This window comes from Polistes fuscatus, unplaced genomic scaffold (genome assembly GCF_010416935.1).
Source record: "Polistes fuscatus isolate 324 unplaced genomic scaffold, CU_Pfus_HIC Scaffold3, whole genome shotgun sequence".
Taxonomy (NCBI): Eukaryota; Metazoa; Arthropoda; class Insecta; order Hymenoptera; family Vespidae; genus Polistes; species Polistes fuscatus.
The window spans coordinates 11374115-11397240 of NW_025113107.1; the positions used below are offsets into that span (position 1 = coordinate 11374115).

General features: G+C 37.5%; 1 protein-coding gene across 5 annotated transcripts; it reads right to left on the bottom strand.

Moving 5' to 3' along the window:
* Positions 1 to 4876: 4876 nt before the first annotated feature.
* LOC122519951 lies at positions 4877 to 22387 on the bottom strand. 5 transcript variants are annotated; one of them, XM_043639787.1, is made up of 18 exons: positions 21867 to 22387; positions 21241 to 21626; positions 17579 to 17994; positions 15967 to 16088; positions 14865 to 15262; positions 14425 to 14769; positions 14208 to 14352; positions 13726 to 14116; positions 13149 to 13530; positions 12649 to 12858; positions 12025 to 12582; positions 11464 to 11757; positions 11094 to 11409; positions 10699 to 10971; positions 6772 to 7193; positions 6391 to 6576; positions 5928 to 6274; positions 4877 to 5662 (listed from the first exon to the last, which is right to left on the bottom strand). In XM_043639787.1, the coding sequence occupies exons 2-18, from the start codon at positions 21421 to 21423 to the stop codon at positions 5611 to 5613; spliced, it is 5040 nt and encodes a 1679-aa protein (XP_043495722.1). In that variant the 5' UTR covers positions 21424 to 21626; positions 21867 to 22387; the 3' UTR covers positions 4877 to 5610. The 5 variants fall into 5 exon arrangements, with proteins under 5 accessions (XP_043495722.1, XP_043495720.1, XP_043495721.1 ...); XM_043639785.1 differs by having other exon boundaries at positions 14211 to 14352; positions 15967 to 16253; XM_043639786.1 differs by having other exon boundaries at positions 11094 to 11397; positions 15967 to 16253.
* Positions 22388 to 23126: the final 739 nt, after the last annotated feature.

Sequence of the window (23126 nt, forward strand, 5' to 3'; positions counted from 1 at the left end):
CTGACGCTCCTAGTTCTTCTTCTTAGTTTCCATTTGGAATTACGGAGTCAACATGCAAATCATCGCGATCAGCTGCGATGCGAGCCGAGTTATTGCGAGACGTATTCGAAATTTCTTTTCTTTTTTCCATTTTTATTTCTCTCTCCCCTCACCCTCTCTCTCTCACTCTTTTAAGATCAATTCGAAAATCGATTTCTACGTTTCTTTATATTTGTTTTTTTTTTTATTTTCTTTTTTTTTTTGTAAAATTTTATATCATACTTCTCATTGCTTCAAATTGTAAGAAATAAACTTTAGAGTTATTGAGTTACGTTATTCTATATATCGGTAATAAAAGACGATAAGATTCTCGTAATCGAAGAAACGTTGAAATTTATTGCTTTATTACCACTCCGTGTGGTTTCTCGATCTTTTTTCCTGAAACGAGCGAAACCAACGAATGGCCTTATTGTCAGACCCTTCTTTTCATCTTTCCATTTCTTTCAACTCTCCACTTCTTTCAAGCGGTTGACCGTTTCTAAACGCAAACGTGGCAGGTACCTACCTGGTAGAGAACGAACGAATCAATCGCATGCCCTGTGTTTTCTGTGTGCATCCTCGAGATAAAAAGGGCCTGAGTACACACACTCGGCTACATTCTTTTCTTCTTTTTCTCTTGGAAGGCTGAGTTATCGCATTGCTTAACGCGTTTCGGAAGCTTTTCGATAATACTTTTGCAAGTTTCTTCTCTTAAAAAAACTAAATAAGACAGGTGTCTTCATTTCTGACTTTTCATTTTTTTGTTTTTTTTTTTTTTTTTCGGTGGAAAGTATTTTTTGAGGAGGAATATTTTTAAGGGGTAGAATTATTAAAAATATTTTTCAAGATAGCCGAGTTATTCTCGATATTCGCTATACAAAGTTACGAAGAAGAAAAAGAAGAAGAAGAAGAAGAAGAAGAAGAAGAAGAAGAAGAAGAAGAAGAAGAAGAAGAAGAGAACGATTGGTACAGCGTGCAACTGCCTCTGGCGTCGTTTTCTTCGGTGAACTAGTTCCCTCTTCTCTCTCTCTCTCTCTCTCTCTCTCTCTTTCTCTTTTTCTCTTTTTCTCTCTTTCATATGGTCGATCCATTCTACCACATCGAAGTCTTACTACTACTACTACTTCCCTCTACTACTAATACTAGTATTACTACTACTACCATAACGTATCTCGAAGACTACGATCGCCAGCGTCCAGCGAGCAACGTCACCGAGAAGATCACCGTTCAAAGTTGAAAAGAAAGAGAGAGAGAGAGAGAGACAGACAGACAGACAGACAGAGAGAAAGAAAGAAAGAAAGAAAGAAAGAAAGAAAGGAAGGAAGAAAGAGATAGAAAAGAGAAGACAAGATTCAAAGATTCCAGCAAGTTCGAATGGTCAAAGATAAACAAGGAAAAGTTAACATTGAAAATGTAAAAGGAAATAGCGTTCCCAACTATGTTTGCCTTTTGATATCGAACTGGGTCCAAAGGGAGTTGTCTTTAAAATTCGTAGTGACTCGAAGTGACTTTCTTGTACGGTGCGTCGATTTGCCGCCGCACGGTGACTCGTTTGAATCGTCGCTTTATTCCGCTCAGGGAGCCAAAGAGAAGGACATAAAGGCGGAATCCGATTGGAAGGGATGCCAAGCTCCGTGAAAGTTAAGAGGAAGGAGAAGAGAATATGAGAGAATAAGAAAGAAAGATAGAGAGAGAGAGAGAGAGAAAGATGGACCAAGACGGTGTTACTACGTGCACGGGACCCACGAACCGGCCACCGCATACCTGCACGACGCGTAATGAGAACATACCAGCGTCGTTCGGCCTGCTATCTGCTATCAAACGGATACCAACCACGGACCGTCTCTATCTGGGGCCCCCTCGAATTTTTTGTATTAAATTATTAAAAAACTTATAGCGTTTCGAAATATGTTTTTTTTTCTCTTCCATCATCTCCACCTCCCTTTGTTTCAGAAAAATGTATTTTTCTATCACAGTTTTCGGGCGCGTGTTATATCAGAGTTAATAATAGATATTCTTTGTTTCATTCTTTTTTTTTTACATAGATTATAATATGTCTCTCTGTAATACTACTATCTTTGATTGAGTTAGGAATTAACTCGAGTGTTAGATTGTTATCTTAAATATGTCGACTTAGGTGTACATTTATAGAAGAAAAGGATAGGAAAAAATAATAAAAGGAAAAAAGAATAGAAAAGTATGAAAAACGTATGGAATGTAGTTACGTTGCTTGGCAATTCCGGACCGATAATTTCAAATCTAAAACTGGTTCTTATCGGTTTATCAGGATCTACATATATGCACAAGAAGGTTTCTAACGAATGATTATAAATACTTTGTTTGTTCGGGGGGGAAAATATAGAAATATATATATCTATATACTTGTACTTACTTAAAAGATAAATCTTTTTTTAAATGTCCATTTGATTTTCCTTAAAATATCAGAAGAAAAAGGAAAGAAAAATGAATATGAATATCGACCTGTAACGTCGAAGAAGAAATCACCGCTGCTCGCCCGTCGTACGTTACTTCCCTGTACAGTTCGTTCTTTCTTTCTTTCTTTCTTTCTTTCTTTCTTTCTTTCGTTCGTTCGTTCGTTCGTTCGTGGTCGATTTCGTCTCAATGGCAGGCGGTCTCTCAAATTTTGTCCACCTCTTGGTCGTCATCTTGGTCGTCTTTAAGTTACCGTGTGTACGCCTTTCCAAACTCATACTTACTCGTTCTACAACGCTCGGTCGAACGTGGCCGAACACGCGAATGTGGTTTTGCATAATTAGGCTGCCTCTCTCGGCGGTCACTCTAATAACACGTGTACGTTTATATATATATACGTACCGAGTTCTCTCGTACCGTACAGTCTCCTCACGGACGATTACTTTCTAAGGATTGATTTCTTTCCAAAGAAACACGTTTTCTATTTGTTCTCTTTCGTTCTTTTATCTCTATTTTTCTTTTTTACTTTCCTTCTTTTGTTTTTATTTTTACAAGAGATTTTACCCTCTTTTATCGACTGCCACATTTATTTTAGGGTAAGTGTTTTAAATAAATGGTCAATATTTATAATAAAATGTCAGTATCTTAATACTTCCCGTATCAATAATATAACCTTGACACGATCCTGTTCTTATTATAAGTACTGACCATTTCTGTAAAATACTTTATACTGAACAAAATTATTTGACTGAATATTGAACAAAAATATCTTTAAATATTGATCGAATAGATACAAAGTGTCTTTAATCGATCAAATATTTAGGATTTTTTTTTACTTGCATACATCTAACGTGTAAGAAATAAAAACGAAAAGAAGAAGCAACAGGAAGAGGAGGTAACCAGTGGTCGTATACTTCCCTACACACAACTGTATTAAACTCTTTCCCTTTTATTATCCCGAGAATTGTTCATATTTTTTTTTATTGTTTTTTTTTTTCAAAACGATCATTCGAAATTTCTTCCAGCATTTCGTTTTAAAGATTCATCGTTATAATCATCATCATCATCATCATCATCATCATCATTATCATTATTAAGAATTGGAAAAAAAATTAAATTAAATTAAAAAAAAGAATTAGGAAGAGGAGGAGGGTTGCAGTGATCGTATACATCCCTCTACAACTGTATTAAACTCTTTCTATTTTATTATCCCGAAATTTGTTCATTTCTTTTTTAATTTTTGGTTGTTTCTTTTTTTTTTTGAAAACGATCATTCGACAATCCCTCAAGTATTTCATTCTAACGATTCATCATTATCATTTTATTATTATCGTCATGATCGTCATTCTGGATTGCGTATTTTTGTCTTCCATCCTCATCGATCGGTCCACCAAGCACGGAAGAGAAACGGTACGAGTTTGTATCGTGCGTTCGTTCGTTCGCCTCATCCTTCGCTATTACTTCCCTCTTTCTCTTTCATTCACGGTCCTCATCTTCCTTCTCCTTATCTTCCACCTCTTCCTCCCCCTCTTCTTTCTCCTCCTCCTCCTGCTCTTCCTCTTCTTCCTTTTACTTCTTCTTCTTCTTCATCTTCTTCTTCTTTTCATGTCCTATGTGCGCTCGAGCGCATTAAAGGCGCAATTAAATTTATGGTTGTTCCGAGATAGTGTGGCGTTTTTTTATCATATTCTCTTTTTCCCCTCCCCACCCCCTCTTTCCCTTTTATTTTGCTTTTAATTTTTTTAAATATTTCTTTTTTTTTTCGTTTTCTTTTTTAAATATTTTTCATTTATTATTATTATCATTATCATTATTATTATTATTATTATTATTATTATTTATTTTTTTTTCCCTTTTTTTGTTTTTAAATCTTACCGAATAAATGCGACGAGTACGTGCGCGCGAGAATTTTAAATAAAAATTCATACTTATTTTTTGCACTATCTTTTCTCTTATTTTTTACACGATCACTCGAGCATACATATACACACACATACACATACACATACACATACACGCGCAAAGACACATGCACATGCAGACGTGAAACATTCATACGTATGTACGGAATCTCGTGCACACGATTCTTTAAAATCGGTAATTACAAATATCGGTGGTAAGAACAGCGGTAATAATTTTTTTAAATGGCAATTCCACGCATATATTCTTTTAAACACACGCATTATCTAACCTCACGCTGGGCGAGAACGCATACTTTCTCGTCGACAAAATATTCCTTTCGCAAACGTTTCTCGTATTTATCTTCGCGTGTAAAAGTATCTCCGTAGATACAAATTTCGCGTACTTTCCTATTTTAAATAATCGAATAATCGACTTATTTCCTTCTCTCTTTCTTTTTTTTCTTTTTTATTTTCGTTTAATTTCCGCGTTAACTAAATTTTCTTTCCGCTGCATTTTTTTGTCCTTTTTTCTTTTTATTATTTTTCTTTGGTTTTTATTTTTTTTTCTTCCTTTTCCTATCGTAATCACCTAATCACACGCAAGTGTATGACTTTATTTTTTTTTTTTTGTATCCTATTTATTTTTTAATCCTTTTTTCTTATGAATAAAACGATCGATGTGAACGATTCTAAGTTGTTGTCTGTTTGGCTTTCTTTCTTTCTTTCTTTCTTTATTTCTTTCTTATATATTTTTTTTTTACTTTTTTTTCCGTTTTCTATTTCTTTTCTTTTAATTAGCTTCCTAGATCGCAATCTACGCTGACGCTGAAACTACTAACGAGTGTCTTTGACAATTTTCTTGATAAGACAAAAATCGAAAACGTTTACGCATACGTCGTCGTCGTCGTCGTCGTTATATATAATTTTTTGTCGAAAAGTCACTGAAAACTGACACGAAGTCTGGCAAAAAGTGTCTTCCTTTCTTTCCTTCCTTTCTCACTCTACGATAATTACGAACGATAGTCGATAAAACTTACTTTAAATCTCGCGATTATTAAGAGTTGAATTAAACGTTCATAGATCACCCTCTCGAGTTGCGATCGCGATGAGGATTCACGAATAGGAACCGAAAACGGGAGAAGAGGCAAGGGTTCCCGTGAAGGTTTTTGGTTTTTCATTCGCTTTTTCTTTTCTTTTTTTGTTCCGTGTGATTTGTTCTTTCGTCTTCTTCGCTTTCTGAGCTGTTGCGTTGGTCACATCAACCTATTTTTATCCATCGATCGATCGAGTATTCTAATGCTGCTAACCAACTGTAAGAAATGGAAGACAAGAGGAAATGAAATATGGACAATAACAGAATGGGTACTTTGTATGTATGTATATGTGTGTGTCTATATTCAATATAAAAGGAAAAAGAATATAAATAAATTATGCTATCGCGTGGGTGTAAGGGTGTATTCAATATATAAAAGAAACGAATATGAAAAAATGTAATGTTGACGTAAATCCGTATAAAGTATATATGATATATTCGATATAGAAAATAAAAAAATATAAAAGTAAATGACACGTTACCGTTTCTTATCCATCTCGGACTCCGTGGCGAAGGTGTAACTTCTTTGCGTGGGATCCGGTGGTTGCAGCTCAAAGGCGTGCTTCCTGCCGCCGGAATTAGGTGCGCTACCGTAAACTCTGAAACCATGAAGACAAGCGACACCGAAGGATCTCTCAGCGTTGGCGTCATCGTAGAAATACAAAGCGGCATCTTTCAATACGCAATACCGTCTGGACCAGCCGGTAGGCGAGGAAGTCTTTTTCGCATGTTCCTGTTGTTTACTTAGATAACCAAAGCAGTCAGGTTTTTGTATAGTGCAAGCTGGTAATTCGCGCATTCTCAACGATGCGTTCAACCAAGTGTCTACCTGTAATTTCGATGTATTAATGAATAATAATGAAATTCTTGTCGAAAAGAAAAAACAAATCAAAATACAATACAAAGGTAAGAATTATCGTAGTTGTGTGATTACGATAAGATTACCTGATTGTTTCGTTCGATGGCTTCCTTAATAACCGTAGCCCACCTGCTCGCCGCTTCTTCCGTATCGGCAGCGAGCCGTAACGTTGGGGCTGCTTGTTTCTTTATAGCAAAACTATGCAATCTCAATTCGGGAGTAACTTCCACTTCGTATTTCAAGAGCATTACCGCTCCTACCGGTTGTGAATCCTGATAATGAATACGGTTAAATGAGGTAATTAGTTGATTTACGATTCGTCGAGGGGCTTTTAATTATCGCGATCATTCCCAGTGAACGTATAATATCGTTTCTCGAATATCTATTTCCATTCACCGAATAATCGAAATAAGAACAAAATATATTTCAAATGTTAAATAATTCGATAAATGTGAATCTACACTAACCGAGTCAGTCTTATAATAATAGAGACAATTGTCGCGACGTAGTGCGAACCATCTGCGAACCCACTTGTCCGTGTTCGAAGAGGTTGCCGATTTTCTCCATAAATAACCCGTACAAATAGGCTCCTCCTGTGCATCCTTAGCCCCGTTCCTGGCCACTCGCGGTGCTAGGACGTTGCACGTCCTCGCGACTTCCAGCTCGAGGACATCCGTGCCGGAATGAGCCAACCTGACGACTTCCGAGTGGGTCGCGTCCATGACGCTTCTACCGTTCACCGACATTATAATGTCGCCAACCTCCAAACCGGAACTCTCAGCAGGTGTGTCTGGTTCGATCGCGGATACTACCACCGGTTTTGATCCGTGAATCCGAAATCCAAACTCACCATCGGCCTCTCGTTTCACGATCACCCTTTTGTCGCTCTCTGCAAATCGAAGTTGACGTTCGAAGCGTTGATTTAATTCGATTTAGAGGAAGGAACAAAACGAATAAATAACAAAATAGAGGGGATCGAAGTGTGCTGGATCGATCGAACCCCTTTCCTCGATTTTTTATTTTCTTTTTTTTTTTTTTCAATATAATTTTGTTCTTTTTTTTTCTCCCACATGCATATAGCAGTTTTCTTCGTATCGTGATATCCAACAGTTTGCGAGTTACGACGGTGTGTATAATCAGTTGCCATTATAGAAAGTAATGCGCCACACGTGCGTCACGCCGACCCACTTTCCGCCGCCTTTTAGAGCGTTTCTATTTATTCGCGGCGATCCGAGCGTGTATAAAGCCATGAATAAAGATCAGAAAAGAAAGACAAGGTGTATATGGGAAGTAGAAAAGAGACATCGACTAGAAACCGCTAATCTGGTGGTTAAATATGAAAGAATTCGCATTGGACTGTCCCTCATTTTATTTCTCTCTGAGAAATGTAATATGCCAAGGAAATATTTCAAATTGTCTTTAATCCAATAGGAATTAATGATCCAAGAATAATCAAAGCAACAATGCGTTAGCAACTATCGGAATTATCTCGCTGAGTAGACTCTATTCCCGAGAGTAGAGATCCCCTGTTGGATATTTTTAGAGGGTTGCAGATACATGCACAACTTCCTTAGACCCATTGCATGGGTATTCCATATCATCGGAATTCTATAGATAGACATTATGTCGATTATGTACATCTACTTTAAAGAAATATTTAAACAAAAGCAGTAAGTATCTCGATACTTTAGCTATATATTATATTTCCGATTGACTAAACCGATCTCTCTCTTCCCTCTCTCTCTCTTTCTCTCTCGTCAGAAGAGATGCATGCTTGATGATGAACGCACGCCATAGTTATATACCCTACGTTAATGTATCTTGGATATTTCTGGATATCCGTAGAGGATTAAGCGAGAGAAGTGTGTCAAAATACGTACTACATGTGTTCCCTGTTTCGTTCCACGAATCCTCAGCGTCCGTGACATGATTAGCCGAAATTTTTAACGTAGAAAAAAATAAATAAGATAAAAATAAAATATAGTAGAAGAAAAATAGAAAAGGAGATGGGGTGATTGAGGAAGAAAGAATTTAGCTAAGTTATTTTCAGTCGAGAAATCACAAGATTCGGATGTAGAAATTCTCTTCTCGTGTGTCTCTTGACCTTGAGGAAAAACATATCGATTTGGCGGCACTCTCGGTAAACGTTCAATGCGCTTTGATCTTGATCGAGCGAGGACAACGAGAAGAAGATATTAGGTACACGGTTAAAGTGTTACAAGTATTGTCCAAATAATCGTTAAAATTTTCATTCTTGGCCCCACGTGCTAGGAAATCTTGGCGAGTTTCCGATTTTCGATCGATGTACCTAGGGTACCTATTACATTAATTTATGTCTCAGTAATAATGACCATGTCGAGCTCTGATGTCCGACCTTGTAAAGTTTGAAAACTTAAGTTTGGGTTTGTGAGTTTCTTCTACCTATCCCATTATTAAAAAAGGAATCTAATTAAGTGATGAAAAGAAGATTATTTACCAGGTGTCGTTGCACCGAGTCTCGTAAGAGCCTGTCCCTCCCTGCACCACACCCTAAGCATACACTTGAGAAGGTCCTCCAACGCTCTTTTCAGCGACACATCCTCTTCCAATTCCTCCATCCTTCCACACTCTGAATTGTGCGCCGAGTCGCACACCATCCTTCTTTTATTTTTACCCTATTTCTCTCTAGATTTTTTTTATTCGAATCAATATCCTTTCTAACTGATATCGATCAAAAATTAATTATCGATCTATTATTAAAGAATATGTCGTGACAACTTTGAAAATTCACTTAATCTTGATGGAGATACCAATCTAAACGTAATAACGAAAAGGAAAGGGTTTATTCGAGCTTTCCCGAAGTTTACCCGAAGTTTACCCGAAGTTTTCCCGAAATTTTCCCGAAGCTTTCCCGAAGCTTTCAGCTTACGAACCCGTGGAATGCGACTCGGCGCCCTGACCCACTGACTGCCGGCCAAAAGCTTCTTCTTCGAATGTTCGGCCCATCGCCACCACCGCCACCAACACCAACACCAACACCACTACCTCCACCAACACCACCAACACCAACACCACCACCACAACTCACCATCTCCCTTTTCCTCTCTAATCTATCTATCTGTCTATCTATCTATCTCCCTCTCTCTTTCTATCTCTCCTTCTTAACTTTCATGCTTTCTTTCCTCTTCTTCATCCTCCTCTTATTCGCGATAGCGTCTTTAGTGGTAGACCGGAGAAGCCGTCCAATTCGGACGGCAGAGCCGGCTAAGATATATTTAGACGACGCAGTATTACGCGGTGCTTATTTAAAGAAACGCTAAGAACATCTCTCTCTCTCTTTTTCTCTATCTATCTATCTCTCACTTGCTCTCGAATGATCAACCGTCTATCTTCCTCTATCTCTAGTTTTCTTTGTCTTTCTTCTCTCTTGTTCTCTTTATCTCCCTCTTCTTTTTTTGTTCGTTCTTTTTATTTACAGGCATACACACACAGACGCACATTAACACACCTCTCTTACGTCGAGTTCCCAAAGATTTTTTGGGAACATTCTTGGACGATGCCGTATACACTTAGTAATAAAAAAATCGAACACTTGGCGACCATGATAGGGCGTCCTCGCGTGTTCCAAATTTTTTTCTTATTTCGAAAGATAGATTTTTAGATCCTTTTCCGAGTTATTCGTTTAATATTAGAAATATAGTATCTGTTTGATGGAACCTTTTTTTTTTTCTAGAGATATTTGTTCGAATGAAAAATAATTGTTTCTCTTATCATCAACAACCCATCGGATGTTATTATGATATATTTTTATATTCTTTATTATTAGTTTACGCGACAATGTTACCCTTATTACATTACCTACCCCTATCCTAACTATTATTGAATATGCATAACGCTCTATATACGCGAGAATGCTTTGAGAAAAACAGTCATCCTGTATCGATTTAAAAATACTCTAACCTTCGATCCAACGTTCAAGGTCTTACTTGCTATGGTTAACCCTCTCTTTATCTCCTTCTCCTCCTCTTTGATATTTCGAGATACCTACGATGGAACTATACGACGGATTATCGATCGAATTTATTTTTCCTCTTTTATGATAGTATGTATTTAGATAAAAAATACAAAAAGAAAGAATGCAAAATAAATAAAAGAGAAAAAGGCAGACCTAGAGTTCGTTTGTCAAACCTTTTGTGACTTCCTTGAGAAAAAAAATCGTCTCGAGACGCATGTAAAATTTTATAACTCTCAAAATAATCAAGAAGAAAAAAAAACGCGAGTATACAGAAATATTAATATTTTCTCGAAGTTCAGGATTTTATTTATGTCGGGTAGGATTTTCATTACAGTATTGGACCCGTTAATTGAACAACTCTGATGAAGAAAAGAAAGGAAATAAATTTTGTTATTCTCACCAAAATTTTTCGTTTGTATCCTCCTGTACATTTCGCCACTACTCTTTCGATGAACCATCCGATGTGTAGCCGCTTGATACTTGTGTCGAAAATTTCTTTCGCTCTCTGTCGATTCTTGAGAACCCCTTCGTTCCTTGAGTATACTTCCTAAAATGTCGTCGTCACTGTCACGACTATCTGGACGACGCCAAACGTGACTTTCCTCAAAATCGCCAATGTAAATCCATTCTCCACCTGTATACGGTTCTACGTAATCATCTTCGTCTTCTCTCCCTGTTGACAATTAATAAATAATTATAATTAATAATCATTGATTTTCACATTGAATTATTTCTTGTTTAAAAACTTGTTCAATCCAAAAAAAGAAACGAATTATCGCAATTATGTGACGAAACCTGTTAGAATTTCCATGCTAGCGTCTGTACTTCGAACTTGTAGTCTCTTTCTACCAGCAGCAGTTTCATCTATCGATCCTCTGCTTCCTGATCTTGGTCCAGCACGTTCTTCCGATTTAGCCCGAATGTCAGATCGGCCAGCACTACTACGACGATGTCTTCTATCGCTACGATCTTCCAAACGATATCTCTTGTCAAACTTCTTGTAAAGTCTTTGACTAGAGCCGTGTTTCGAACTGGTTGACCTGTGTCCTTCCGGCGAGTCAGCAAAATCCGCTGGTGGTTTGACAATCTCCTCAGAAACCTCGAAGTAAATCTACGGTTAAATATAGTCGTAATTAAAGTGTTACCTCGAACGTATTTAACCTACCTTCCTCCCACAATGATGACAATGTGGTTCGTCTAATGTAGCAACCGTCATATATGGCTGATCGGTTTCTTCGCTATAAAATACACTGTCGCTACCAGGACTAACAGATCTAAGAGATTCAGCTGATAGAGCCTTTAATCTTGCTTCTGGACTATGACGATCTATAATCATGGCACGATACTCGTGTCCAGGACTACGTTGATAACGCCCGAAACTCAAACGATTTGAACAAACGTCGTCTGCTATACGAGACCTTCTTCGTGGCAAACTACCAGTTATAGCGGCATTCTTATCCTAGGGAATATTATAATAGAAAATCCTGATCTTTAGAATTCTTATTAATTTGAGAAATCAAATGAATCCTTTAAAGCATTGATTATAAAGAATAATTACTGCCGCTAAATAAAATATTCATATAAATATATAAGTTGGTAGATAAAAAGTAACGGTATAGTAAATTTCGGTATAATATGCTATCCTTATTAATTATATTGAAAAGCAATAATCAAAGAAAAAACTACAATTTAAAAGAAATTTAATATAGTATAGCAAATAAAATACCTCGTTGCTTCTTCTTCTTGTAGGTACGTAGCCTCCATTTTTCCTTCTTGGACTTTCCCTGGTTCTTCGAGGCCTACCACTATCACTAGTGTCTCTATGCATATGATAATGATGATGATGATGCATACGATAGTAATGACTACAGCTAGAATCATCGGATGTAGCTGCGTGTGTACCATCTTCACTTTGTTCCAATCTCCATTCTTCTTTTTGAGGACTTCGGGTAATTGGTTGTTGTTGTTGTTGTTGTTGCTGCTGTTGTGGTTGTGGTTGTGGTTGTTGTTGCTTCTGTTGCTGTTGAATTTGTTGCAATTGACCATTGTCTCGTTTTCTATTGTTGCGATGAGGACTCCTTGAAGGTGTTTGTTTTGATCTCGACCTCGAAGAAACGCTCACATTATCCAAATACAAAGACTCGGTAATATGTTCCGATTCCGTGGGAGTCAGTCCATTGGTTAAATCCAAAGTTTTCTGTTTTCTTCGACGTTCTTCTTCGTTCCAAGCACGCTGATCCGGTGGGGATTCGGCGTATCCACCAGATGACGAACGATGTCCTTCCTGATATGAAATAAAACTGATCAAGATTGATGAAACACTGAGAAATTCAGGTTATATGATACTCACGTCTTTTTCTAACTCTGCCTCAGAAACGTGACCACTTTCTAATGCTATCTGATCAAGTTCCTGCATTGTCGCCATTGCATCCTTCAAATCGTAACTTCCTGAACTACTACTGCTAGTCGATCTTGCTGGAGAAAGTAATTCTTCAACACCGAAAGGATCTTCTGTCTCTTCCTCGATCGGTCGTGGACTACAAGGTTCCTCGACCACGGCCTGACAAAATACATAAAATACATTAAGAATAATATAAATTCGTATGATTAACACGTTGACTCAAATGAAAGCTAGGAATGTTAAGCTCTTAATGATGCAATTGAAAATGACTGCTGTCATTTATTTTTGTTTTTTTAACAAACAGTAAATTTTGTATAAAACCTACTTATACAGTATTCAAGTACTGTCATACGTATTGTCCTTTCATCCCATTTTCTTTGGCCAACAATAAGAGGTTAAGTTAAGAGTTTAAGTTACTTTGTCAAAAAATAGCATTTTGTAATGAATACCTCGCTTCTCGCTAGACTATAAATCGAGCTAGCACTCTCAAAAGAGCTACCCTCCGCGGCGGTGGCTGTGGTCGATGCTGGTGCTGATGCCGAGGCCGCGGCACTGGACGTTTGCGGTGGCCTAGACCAGGAACTCGTAGTCGCGGAGGTACCAGTTGTGGTCCCAGTTTCGGTCGAGGTATTGGCAGTGAAATAATCCTCGGTCGTCGAGGTTTCAGAAAGGTCGGTGTTTGTACGACCACCAGAATCCGTTCTAGCTAGACTCAAACAAAACTCGCTCGACGATTGTGATTGTGGTTGTGAGGATGATGGTGCTGGACTAGAACGACGGAAGCCAGTTTTTGCTCTTCCGTTGCTCGTTGCCATCGTTGAAGTGTCAGCGCTGAAATAACGAAAGAATTAACTTTTATACACCGCAAATATATACCCTCATATGATGACACTTTAATAATGAAGAATAAGGTTGCATGCAACGTGTCCAAGATCGAACACATTGAACCGTGAGTTGATCAGTGGCAGTAGCCTATTTATGTCTCTCTACGTAAATAGTTAGCCTTTGTCGATAAGTAATTTCAACCTTGGCGTGAGAGGTTGTACAGGCGTAGCAGGCTCGAGGCGTATTCTTGGACTGGGCGTGTGCATCTCCTTCACATCTTCGGCGTCCAGTGCTTCGGTATCCATAGAAGAGTCTTGCTGATGTTGCAAAAGTAAAAGGAGCCTCCTTTTTGGGGTTAACAAAGCGAGAGAGTCGGCTTGAAGTACCGTAGCTTGGGACTCGTTCCAAATTCCGTCGCTGTGGTCCCTCGTTATGTCGTTCGCTAGGGAATCACTCGAGGCGAACGGAGAAGTCCCAGGAATGCCAGTCACTGGAGATGTTCTCGATAATGGAATACAAATCTTTCTTACGTGCGACAAGTCGTGAATCAATGGTGATTCGTCTTTTGGACTTTGGGGCATTCGTCGAGGTGCTGTTTAATCGTTAATTAAACAATGCACTTGTTAATTAAAAGAATATTATATATGATATATCTCTGTATTCAAATATTCTTATGTTATTACCACCTGATGACGTTGGTGAGGTAGGCGATGTAGGAAGCGACCTAGGTAGCATAAAATCACCGGACAACGGACCCTGTACTCCATCCTCGAGGGATACACTCCTCTTACGGAAAAGTCCACGACGTATAAGATTTTCATGAAATTCCTAAGTCAATGACAAAAGTTAAAGGGAATGTTTGAAGTACATGTAAATTATTAAAAAGATTCTCTTACTAACTTCTTCGTGATGATCGTCTTGAGGAGAAGGTACTCTTAAAAGAGAAAGATCCTCTGGAGTAGATGAAAATTCAACTGACGTTCTAACAGTCCTACTCCATGGATCCTGATGATTTCTTCTACAGGTATGCGGATAACTTGGCTCCCCAGCTTCACCGACTAATTCTCGTCTCTCTACTCTAATTTCACCATCGGAAAGAGTTTTTTGTAATGGCAGGAACCTTCGCGTGGGTGTTGACAAACGATTAAGAATGGCACGTGCGTCGGGTGAAACTGGAGCTGGCTTAAAATCTATAAGGATTTCTTGGTCTTCAAGTTCGATGGATTTTTGTCGTTGATCTTGTGACTGTAAGCGAATATTATCAATCCAAAATGAAACTTTTGAAAGGTATTTAACAGATATTACAAAAATATTCCCTTTTTAAATAATATTTAACTTACAAGACACAAAGGACCGTCGATGTCTCCGTTAGGCAAAGATTCGTCCTCGTTGATGGCATAACTAGGAAATTGAGATGGTGGAGTATCGACGATGAACGGTGACCGTGGTGGTTCCTCACTTTGCGTTCTGTGAAGTGGCTCGTGTTCTATTTCCTCCTTGGATCCTGAACTACTTTGTATACCACCCAAAGGAGTACCCAATTGTCCAGCCTCGGAATAACTTTTCGTCAACTTTCTACCGTTAAACAGACCATTCGTTTGAGCTCCCTGCGAGACCATCTTTACTCTATGAATGGTCCTAGGACTTAGTGTTACGGGAGGTACTCTAGCACGAAAATCTGCTGGGATTTCTGTCTGTGTCGCTTGCGTTTTCATGACGCCACGTTTCGGAAACTTTTCTGGAAAGAGATCATTTAGAATAGAAATAAAAAAAACTTTGAGAGAGAAAGAGAGTCACGTTTGTCCACTTAATCGATTATTTCCACTCACTTCCAATAAAAACTTTGACCTCTCGTTAATTATCAGAACACGTAGATCGATTGCCATTTATTATACACGCCAATTAAACGCTTATGCAGCGAATATTCTAATGAAAATGTTTTTTTTTTTTTTTAGAAAATTTGATGAATCGTATCAATCGACAACACGAATACAAGTAATTGTCAATTGGATTAAAAATATAATAATCATTCGTAGGAATAATCGCGTTATAGAAAATTCTGCTAACTTCTAATATTACCTCATTATTACTTTAATAAATTCAATATGGAATTCCCATCGCGTTACGATATTGGCAATTTCATCATCCAAAGGAAGTTGCCGTAGGATAGTAATCAAACGGAGGATGTAAGCTTACCTGAATTTCACTAGTTACATATACGTGGAAGTAAACTGCTACTTCAAACTAATATCATCTTTTCCTTCCCGTTATTAAGACTCTTCAATGGATTACAATTTGGTTTGGCATATATATTTATAATCGCGTTTAAAATTATATAATTATTATCTTGATAAATAATTATTTATCGATTTCTTTTAAATGTTCACGTATCCGGAAGAAAAAAGAAGAAGAAGAAGAAAAAAAAATAAAGGAAAAACTTACCACGGATGAGCGGAGCGTAAGAATGGACGAGGGGTAAATTCGAGGACACAGTGGTGTTTTGCATCATTGGCTGCGAGTCAATAAGGCGTTCCGGGTTGTGCGACCTTGGTGGACTTCTACTCCTGGGAACGTCGAAAGATGTGAGCGTATGCGATCTGGCGAAACTCACGTGTTTCGATTTAGGAGCTTGAGGACCTTGCGAAGAGGGTGGTGGAGGCACAGGGGGTAATACTGGCCTTGGGCCTTCCATCCTGATGGATTCTTCGTCTTCGGGCAACCACGTGTATCTTTTTCCAAATTTTTTTTCACATTACATTTTTATTTACTTTTATTAGAAAAAAAAAGAAAGATAAAAAGTAATTTCTTCCATCACTTTCATTTATTCGATCAATATAAATAATAACTAACCAGATGATCAGTATTTATAATAAGGGTAGGGTTGCATCGGGGTTACATATTAAATGCAGGATACATGCTCATATTTTATTATTAATACTGATCATCTATTTAACGTATTAATATGATACTTTATTATAAATACTTGCCATTTGTTTAACGTATTCGTGAATAATGTTTTAAATATCGATCTGATAAATGTTAACGCCAGTTTTTTAATTGACATTGTTTCTAATTAAAAAATATCTAATTAATTTTATTTTCGTTAACAGTTTCATTTCGAACATTCGCATTGTCTTAGTCTTTGTTCAACTGTTTCTAAACCGTTCGCGAAACTCTTTTTTTTTTTCTTTCTCTTGTCGACAAGTCTCACGATTCAATTAAAAATACATAGATGATAAAAGTGTCAGGATAAAAACGATCGGTCGATCATCCGTCGCATACGTTTGACAACCGTAATGAAACGTAGAACGACACAAAATAGTCAACGCGTCGGCCGGCGCATAGTAAAACGTAATTGCATTCGTAGCCAAATGCTTCGAGATAATGTAATCACGAGTGTCCGGCCTAATTACGTCATATATATCGGGCATAAATTCGTACTCGAGCGTATGCAACGCTACTAGGTTAGACTCATCTCTCTGACAGAAACGACGATTTTAATTTCAACGGCAAAACGAATTATTTAAATGGCTAATAACTTACCGATTTACCCACTACTTGTTGCTAATAGATCTGATTAAACGTTAAACTTCCTTTTAATCTTTTTTTCCTTCTTCTCTTCTATTTTTACGAATTTATTTCGCGTCGGTATTTTTAGCCGATTATTATTGTTATTATTATTATTGTTGTTGTTGTTGTTGTTGTTGTTTATATGCTGTTTTTATGTGGATGGAAAGATAAATGAATGGATGTCCGGAAAAAAGGAACGTATGTTACATTTTTGTTAAATTCATAGGAAAAATGTTATTCAAATTATTCCCTGTACTATTCAAAAAATTAATTGGCACGCATCTTTTTTGCCACTTTAATAAATAACAAACAATATATAATGAGAGATTAGTTTCAAACTTATATATTTTTCTGTAAATTTAATGAAATATAACATACGTCCTTCTTTTATATGTTTTTCGTGTAAATAGGAAAATTAATATAAAGAAAAAATTGATACGATAATAATCGTATTAGGAATGAAATTTTGTTTCCAAAATCTTACTTCTTAGGATCGGAGACAGTGCAAAATGTTCTTGGTCTTCGTCGAAAGACTTCAATGTCATCTTCAATGTCGTAACGAGAATGGCCTCTGGAAAAATTTGTATAGGGTTGCTGATACATGATCGGTAATGAATATCGAGGATAAGGAGCATCGCAAAGATTTTCATCGCTCGGGACACTTCTAACACAAGCAGAAAGAATGGAACTTCTGGTCGAGCTGCATGGCGAAGGTCCTCTCGTTGATAGACAACCAAAAAATCCACCGGTCGATTTTTCAACAGCGTCCAATTGTCTACTGGTTATGCAATATTGCTCCTTTATGTCTTCTCGCGAATAAAGTGGCGTAGCTCTTCGATCCCAATCTCCGTGAAAGGATCCACCACCACTGTGAAGATCAACTTGCGTCGAAACGTCCACCTAAAATCATCGAACATGTCACGAGGTTCATTTCCAATTCATTTTCTCGAGAGATTCTATTAGAAATAATTGAGAGAAATATAATTAATTGCTCTCTTATTAAAAATCTATTATAATCGTTAAAAATGATTTCTACGAATCTTGTTTAAATATTAAAATAGATGAAAATGTTGTCAGTCCGAACAATTTCAACTCAAATTAACGAAAACCGTTCTGTCTCATTTACTAGAACATCACTAGGAGTCGTACGTCGCAACCCATTTCCAATTGGCTTTGCTACTATAGAAACTTATAACAGCCGGTTGTAGGGTATATACCGAACTTCTGTAATTTCCTGGACTTCATTATCCTCGGCATTGCTATTGTCTTGACTAAATATACACGAACGATGATCATCTTCCTCTCGAAAGATAAACAGATACAATCTCGAGTATCCTATCCTGTTTGATCTTAAACCATCACTCTCATAGGTGAAAAATATTTCACGTTGAAATATAGTTAGAACTATTCGATAAGAATAGCATTGCAAAAGACATCCCCCGTAGGAAAGGTCTTTTTCTCAAGAAGGATAAATTCGAAAAGCGTTTTCTCATCTGTCTATATATATGTATATACATACGTATAAAGTACGAACATATCCAGATGGTATTTTGCATACTACAAGACAACCCACTTCAATCTTTTCCAACATGGATAGTTCGCGATCTAAACGTTACATACCTTCCAGGCATATAAATTTACTTTGAAATATATTCTTCTATTCTTCTTTCTTTTCTTTCTTCGTTGTTCGAAAAGAAAAAAAGTAATGTCAGAAAGGAAAAATAGAGAGAAAGAGAGAGAAAGGCAAAGTTTTCCTTGAACGGATTTACTATCATTTCGTAAAACTTTTTTTATTTCAACTTTTCTTCAAAATGATAATCTTTTCTATCCAAACTTTTGTTAAGTAACGTGAGCAGTGTTACTCGCGTAGTAAGAAAATAAATGAAAACTAGTAAGTACGTGTAATAAATTGTAAAGTTGTTCGTGAGTATACCGAAACGTTTGTAGATCTATCAGATCGATCAATATGCATTCAAGAAGATACTCGTCATCCCTTGATGCATAACGCACGAGGGACATATATATATATATATACATATATCATGCCACACCTACTCGATGGACACTTGGCGGGCAACGTAACATCGTGTAATAGTCATTTTCACGGATTGCAATTGATTACCACGGACAAATCGTTCTATAGCGTGTTCTTCGCTTCTAGGAAATTTTTCACAAGGTTATCAATAAAACATGAGAAACCTAACACAATACTAACATAATATAAAAATGTATCCTGTATTTTTTTCTTATTAGCAATGATAATATCATAGATTTATGGATACATATTGTCCCAACCATGTATATGTGTGCCGTTGTATTATGGTAATTTCAGAATTTTTGCAAGTCAAAAAATTGGAAATATTCATTCTAAAATCTATTTTATATACTACAATTATTTTATATTATATTATTAATATTATATTTATTATCGAGGATGAGGCTAACAACTTACCGCGGTAAAAACAATAAATCACTCCCAGAAATAGCAATAAAAAAGCTATTATAACATGACGAAGTCCTAATAAAAATAAAAAGAAGAAGAAGAAGATATTTATTATATATAATATTATTTTTTTATTATATATATTTATGTTTATATCTATAACGATTTATACTAAAATTATTGATATTATAAAATAGCTGATAAAATAATTTTATTTCTATTTTTAGATTTAATCTCTGTTGTCATAATTACCGGCACTATTATATCTAGCATAACTAGTGTCTATCGCGCGTTAAAACAAATACAAAACAGATACATCTTTTGATGTTATCGCTGCAACACACGATCCTTTGACATTTTCTCGCAACAAAAAACACGCGATTTTCTGAAACTGAATGAACTCGACCTTTACCAGCTCGTTCGGTATTCAAAATTGAATGACGATATCACACCTCAGTTGAATATTTCTTTTCCTTCCTTTCAGACCTTTTTCTTATCATTTCTCGTATCGCGGCGAATAAAATGTGTGAAAAAAAAAAATACGTTTGAAAATTGTTAAAACGTTCGAAAAAAAAATAGAACAATCTTTTTCCAATAAAAGTGACCCATATTCGATCGTAGAAAACGAGCCTTTCCTTCGAGTACGTCCTTCAGTTGGGCGCGAACACTTATTCCAAGAGACAGACGAAGACGGATATATTTAAGAAGACGATAGTTACGAAGACGAGTTTGTGCGGTGAATACGTTCAATGCCGTCTCTTTGGATGGGGGGCGGGGGAGGAACAAAAAAAAAGTAGAAAGAATAAGAGAATGAATAAGAGAGAAAGAGAAAGAGAATTATTCGTTATTCGTCATTCGAAGTATCGATGGGGTAGGTGTAGATTTGTTCTTAAAGCATTTAACCTACTTTCCGAACCCTTCTCCAATTTGTATAAAAATTATCATTGGTCCAAATTTTTGATCAAAATATATGTATATATGTATAAGTAATATATACGACGACGATACGGATGTTTTTCTATCAACAAGAGTAAAACGAGAACCCAAGTGATATTATCTCTTTGTCGGTAATCGTAGCGTTTTATCGTTAACAAATTTATCGTGAAAGCTTGCTACGGTATAATCGACGACTAATGGAAGTTTATTCGAGGGCGCACGAACATATATATATATATACATGCAATATATAAATATATGTATTATATATGATATACATATACATATATATAAACGAGAAAGTGGCGCGTACGTATTGTATCGTCAAATTTCACAATGAGTAGAAATCCCTGCGGCTGTCTGACTAGTCCGGTATTTTACTACTGGTTTGTCAGTATTCAAAGACTGTATTATATACGGAGAGACAGAAAAACATAGAAAGATGAGAAAGATGAGAAAGAGAGGAGACACGAGAGTTCCGACGGGGGTTGGTTAATAAACACGACGACGTTGAGTAGACCGTAGACAAAGTCAAAAGACGTGTATTATAGGGATGAAAGAAGATGGAAAAAAACGACAGCGAAAGAAAGACAAAAATAGTGATAGATAGATAGATAGAAAAAGAAAGGGAGAGAAAGATAAATAGAGAGATGGAGGGTGGGATGGAAGGAGAGAGGGAAGAAGGGAGGGAGGGAGGGATACTAATAGAGAAGAAAAAATAGAGATAGAGAGATAAAAAGAGATAGGTAGATAAAGAGTTTGCTTACCTGAGGATGAAAGGCGTGCGTCGTAGCACCGAGAGTGTTGGCCTCTGAGCGCAGAACGGTGGGGGTGAGATTGGTGGTGGCTGCTTGTAGGTTCCTAGGATTCATGGCGATCTCCGGACTGGGATGAATCTTCCTGATGCCCTGGGGTCCTCCCGTGGGACCCATTGTGGGAGCCTTCACCATCCTTGGCCACACCCCCGTTATACGGCGGGGCACCCTCTTTCTCTCTCTCTCTCTCTCTTCCTCTGATAAGCTAACGCTCTCTCTGGCAAGCTAACGTTCTCTCGCACGTTCGCTCGCTGCTCTCACGCACACTGACCCGGCCTATCGATCTGCTCTTTTTTATTCCACTTTCCTCTTTCTCTTTCTCTATCTTTATCTCGACTCTTGTTAAAGAGAGAGAAAGAAAAGTAAGAGAAAGACAAACAGACAGATAGACAGACAGACAGACAGAGAGAGAGAGAGAAAAAGAGTATGAGAAAAAGGAACAGATAAAACAAGAGAATAAGAAGAAAAACGAAGAAAATAGTATGGGAAATAAATATAAAAGTTAGTCTAGCGTCTTAGCTGGACCAAAAGAAAAGGAAAGAAAAGAAAAATATAAAGAAGAGTAATAGTAGTAGTACACGATTAGGTCAGCAGCCAACAGGAAGGCCGACGTCGTCGTCGTCTTCTTTCATTGTCGTCCTCGTCGTTGTCGTTCTCGTTGTTGCTCGTGTATTCTTCTTTTTCTTCTTCTTCTTCGTAATAGTAATAGTAGTAATTCTTCTAGGATACTCAATTTTGATTGTTGTCGGCTTCTCTTATCCGGTCAACCTTCTTGGTAAGAAGAAAGGTAGAAAGATAGGAATGAAGTGAGTAAAGAAAGAAAGAAAGGACGACTTGTTCGTTTTCGTCGTGGTCGTGGTCGTGGTCGAGGTCGTGGTCGTGGTCGTGGTGGTCGTCGTCTTCGTCTTCGTCTTCGTCGTGGTCGTTGTCGACGTCGTCCTCGTCGGCGTGACGAGGTTTTCGCGGACACGACCGAGACGAGACGAGGCGAGGCGACGCGCCGCGCCGCGACGCGCCCGACGAGAGATGCGAAGAGTCGACGCTCGACCGTGCGACTGAGATGCCTTGCGTCGAGGGTGGATATAAATTGATACGATGGAACGAGAAACCCTCTGCGAGAGAGGGTGAGACTCGTTCGGTCTCTCATTCTCTCTTATCATCCCTCCACTCGCGCTCCCTCGCAAACCCCTACTCTCTCCCACTCTCTCTCTCTCTCTCTCTCTCTCTCTCTCTCTCTCTTTCTCTCGTTATTGCTACAGAGTGGGGGTAGATCGCCAGGAAAGTCAGAAGGTTGGGGGGATGAATTACGTGGGATGCACTACCGAGTATACCTCCCTACCTTCTATTCAGCCTCCCCCTCTCTCTCTATCTCTCTTTCTCTATCTCAATCCCTCCCCTATTTATCCCTCATTTTCTCGCTCCCGTTCATCTCAGTACCGAGGGCGGGCAAGCGTACTTCATCCCTTTTCTATTTTTCTCTCTCTCTTTATTTCTTTTTTTATTCTGTCTATGTGAACTCATAAATTACAACATTGCATTAAGAGGAACTTCTGGGATATAATGATAATTTGTTAAATGATATTGCCGTTTTTTATTATTTATTTCATACCCCATTTGATTGATCTTATACGCGTCTACGAATAGTTTGATTCAATGGTTGACAATGTTTTCATTAATGATGAATATGTTTTAAGATTATTGTTGATAAGGAATAAATGATATTTGAATTTATTTCCAATAGGGGGAGGAAGAGGGAAGAAAGGTGACGATGTTTTAATATAATTTACGCGTACGCGTACGCGTAAATTATATTAACGTTTGTTGTTGTTTGTTACGGA